The sequence below is a fragment of the Mytilus trossulus genome, chromosome 13 (genome assembly GCF_036588685.1).
Source record: "Mytilus trossulus isolate FHL-02 chromosome 13, PNRI_Mtr1.1.1.hap1, whole genome shotgun sequence".
In the NCBI taxonomy this organism is placed as follows: domain Eukaryota; kingdom Metazoa; phylum Mollusca; class Bivalvia; order Mytilida; family Mytilidae; genus Mytilus; species Mytilus trossulus.
In genome coordinates this window covers 31,460,880-31,464,463 of record NC_086385.1, presented here as the reverse complement: position 1 = coordinate 31,464,463, position 3,584 = coordinate 31,460,880, and the positions used below count along the sequence as shown (strand labels likewise).

At 33.6% G+C, this 3,584-nt stretch overlaps 1 protein-coding gene across 1 annotated transcript; it reads right to left on the bottom strand.

Moving 5' to 3' along the window:
• Positions 1 to 1,105: 1,105 nt before the first annotated feature.
• LOC134694265 (uncharacterized) lies at positions 1,106 to 1,972 on the bottom strand. The gene has a single exon (XM_063555268.1). The coding sequence runs from the start codon at positions 1,970 to 1,972 to the stop codon at positions 1,106 to 1,108; it is 867 nt and encodes a 288-aa protein (XP_063411338.1).
• Positions 1,973 to 3,584: the final 1,612 nt, after the last annotated feature.

Below are 3,584 nucleotides of genomic sequence, written 5' to 3'. Positions count from 1 at the left end.
TTATGCACTATATATATGTTGTTTGTCGAGTTGTTTTCCCTTTGACACATTCTCCAATTCCATTTTTAGTTTCCAGTTTTAATAGAAATATTTTCGAATATATTTTATTTTGTAAAAACCGGCAATATTAAGCTGCCTGATAGTATGAAGATCTTTAAGGGCAGACGCTTTGTGTTATAATGTATTTGTATTTTTTAATTACAATTAAAATAATTTTAATTGTAACATTTAATTTAATGTAATGGATCGTTAGACACGATTACATGGTTATTTAAACTCACTTACAATACCTTCTAATTCAGAATAGGAGTTAAATTTTCAACGGCATTAACACAACATTGTAAATTTTAGATACAATGGACAAGCGTTGATTAATGAAAAACAAACCATTCGCCCTCCGGGCTCATGGTTTTTTTTTCAAATCAACCCTTATCCATTGTATCTATATCACTTAACTTTGACCGTTAGTTGGACACGTTTCGCGGTTTTCATGTCGGGCCATTTATTGATGTTTATACAGTATTCGTTTTTTCTTCAATTGTTGAACGCCAGTCGCTAACCTATGCATTACATTCCACTAAATAGATGAAAGAATAAAAAAAGTCAGCCTTTGGTCTCTATTTCTAACAACTGGTGCTATATGTCTTTGTCTTGATTCAATGAGGAAAATTTCAGGTGTTTGTTTTTAAATATTTGATCTAATTATGGAAGTCTCATATAATTGACTCACACTTTTAGTCGTTCATGAACTTACATAGAATGTGTGACCAAAATATGCATACCCAACCTTTATAGTCCCCTTCTCTTGCTCAGTGTGCAAGTTTGAAAAGTTACTTCCGACTAGTACAAAAAAACTATCAAGATATTTTTAAAGTCATTATTTATTAAAAAGTCTCATATGCATTACACTTCATATTCAAATAGGCATTGGATCACTTTTGGTATGGTCCGACTTGTCAGTAAAGCTAAATCTAAAAAAAGTTTCAAGCAACATTAGAAAACTAGGTTATATAAATCAATTTGTCATTAAGATATAAACACTTATTGTTTATCTTTCAGCTAACCACTAATTATCACAGTTTTTTTAGTGTTCATTAGCCAGTGTTCATTGGGTTTTATAGATATTAATAAAGCTACCAAATCCGTTTACGACTGACAGTTCTCTTGTATCTTTGTTGTAAGATATACCGAACGGTCCATCGATGCCATCATCTGCTGTTAAGACAATGTCATGTTTCTTTCTATCATTAGATATTTTATGTATGTTGTTTGATAAATATCCTGATACATACACATCACCACGGTCATCTACAGCTATACCATTAGCACCTTTCAGGTCAGGGCTGTTGTATAACTCATCTTCTTTTCCATCTGAAGAAACTAAGAATACTTTATCACTACCCCAGTCAGTACAATACACATCACCATCCTGATTGGCACAAATATCACAAGGATCAAATGTTGTTTGTATTTCTTTAAGAACTTTACCATTGAAATTCACAATGGTTAGAGTGTGAGATTTATTTTTTACCCAGATCTTATCCTTTACACAGGTAATTCCACTACAGGTTCCTTCAACTTTAATTATCCTTCCAGGCTTCAATGATGTCAGGTCGATGATCTGGATACCTGCATCACCTACAGATACTACAGCATGGGTTTTGTCATATAAGCTGATATTGTGTGGTGTATAATACAAATCAATCACGTTGGAATTCGATCCATCAAGTGTACAAACAATAAGTTGCTTGTCAACTTGTTGACTGAGGAGTAACCTATTATCAGAAATAAAACACCCTCTAAAGATACTTACGTCAGTAACTAATTTTGTGGTCGGGAATGAATGTGCCAGTGATAACTTTCTTTTATCCCTATTGAGAAATTGACCTTGTTGATCGATATCTAGTACAGGCATTTGGACTTGGACATTTTCTACCGTTATTGTACCTAAGTCTTGGACTAGTTTCTTCATTTTCGACTTAAATTCTGACGGATGATATTTGAGTATCGGAACAGTAGCTGTTTGGATTTCTCTGATTTCTAATTCTTTTTGGTAAGCTTTTGCATCTAGAAATTTTACCACCTGGAATAAATGAACTTCTGATGTATGTTGCTTCAGTGAATGTAGATCACTTTTCCATGTAGACAGCGAGTCTGCACTGGATTGTATGCTATCTTTATTTCGGGACACACTCTCAGTACAATTTGCATACTTAAAATCAATATCTTTATGTATCTCTGCTTCTAACGTATCTAAATAAGCAATGACTTTCCGTTTGATTTCAGACACCCTTGTCTTTATTTTGGTACGAATCTTTTCCAAATCTACAAGGGTTTTCTCACTTTGACTCCGTCTGTTCTCTGTAACTTGACATAGGTTTGAAATCCTTCTCTCTAGATCAGAAATAGCGGTACCATCTTTCACGCCTCTAGCAGCTTTTTCAATTGAAATGATAGACTTGCAATTTTGATGTGATATCGGAACACATGACACGCAGACTACCTTGTCATGTTGACAGCAGTACAGTGCAATCTGTTGATCTGGATGATTGTCGCAGTTCTTGGACAATGTAAGAAGTGACGAACTGAGTTGTTGTATCTCTTTCATTGGTACTACCTTGTGAGGCGGGGACATCCTTTCGTGAACTCTAGAACACGTCTTGCATACAAGTTCACTGCAGTCACTGCACCAAGATACAGCTGTAATGTCTTCATCACTACGCTGACAACCAGCACAGAATTTACTGTCCGCCATTCTGTAAGAATAAAAAAACATAGCGTCTGCAGTTAAGATATTCACTAAAAGAATGAAAAGTGTTGCGGCCTTCTTTGACCTCATCAGTCTGTAAAATATAAACATAGATAGTATTTTATCTTATTGCATTTTTCAGAAGAAAAGATATAAAAAAAAAATTATTCTTTTAAAGCGAGAGTGATCACTCTGACCTGTCCCAACTACTTATCAGATAACAGCTGAATAACTGCAAGTTTTCAAGAAAAAACAAGAAATCAAGAATGAGGTCAAAAACTAAATGTTACACAATTACAGTACATCAAGTTCTCCATATTATATAAGACAACATGATAGTTTGTGACACTACAAAATATATTTCACATTATTAAGAGTGTAAAGAATTTCTAGGAATAAATCTTTTGAAAAAATAAAATATCAGTTGGAATAAATAGACGAGTAAAAAGGTAAAGAACATAGTACGGAAATATAATACTGTTATCTTAATATCGTAAGAAAACATCAAATAGTGAAAATAATGAACTCTTATAACAATTAAAACAAATGGGACTCGGGAGGGGATTCCGTGCATTAGCGTATTTGGTCAAGACAAATGTCAAAAACATTGTCACACATAATATCGATTTGTATTTACCAGAGATTAACACTGTCACTTTTAATGTGAAATAACTACATGCATAATCAAATTCAAGGGAAAAATTGGTATATGAACACAGCTTTAGTGTTTGCGTGTTCATTATAATGTCTCCATATCTTTTCATTATAATGCAGAAACGAATAACGTCTTTCTTGAAAATGTCAGCATACTACAAATGAAGGGCCAAAGATACCT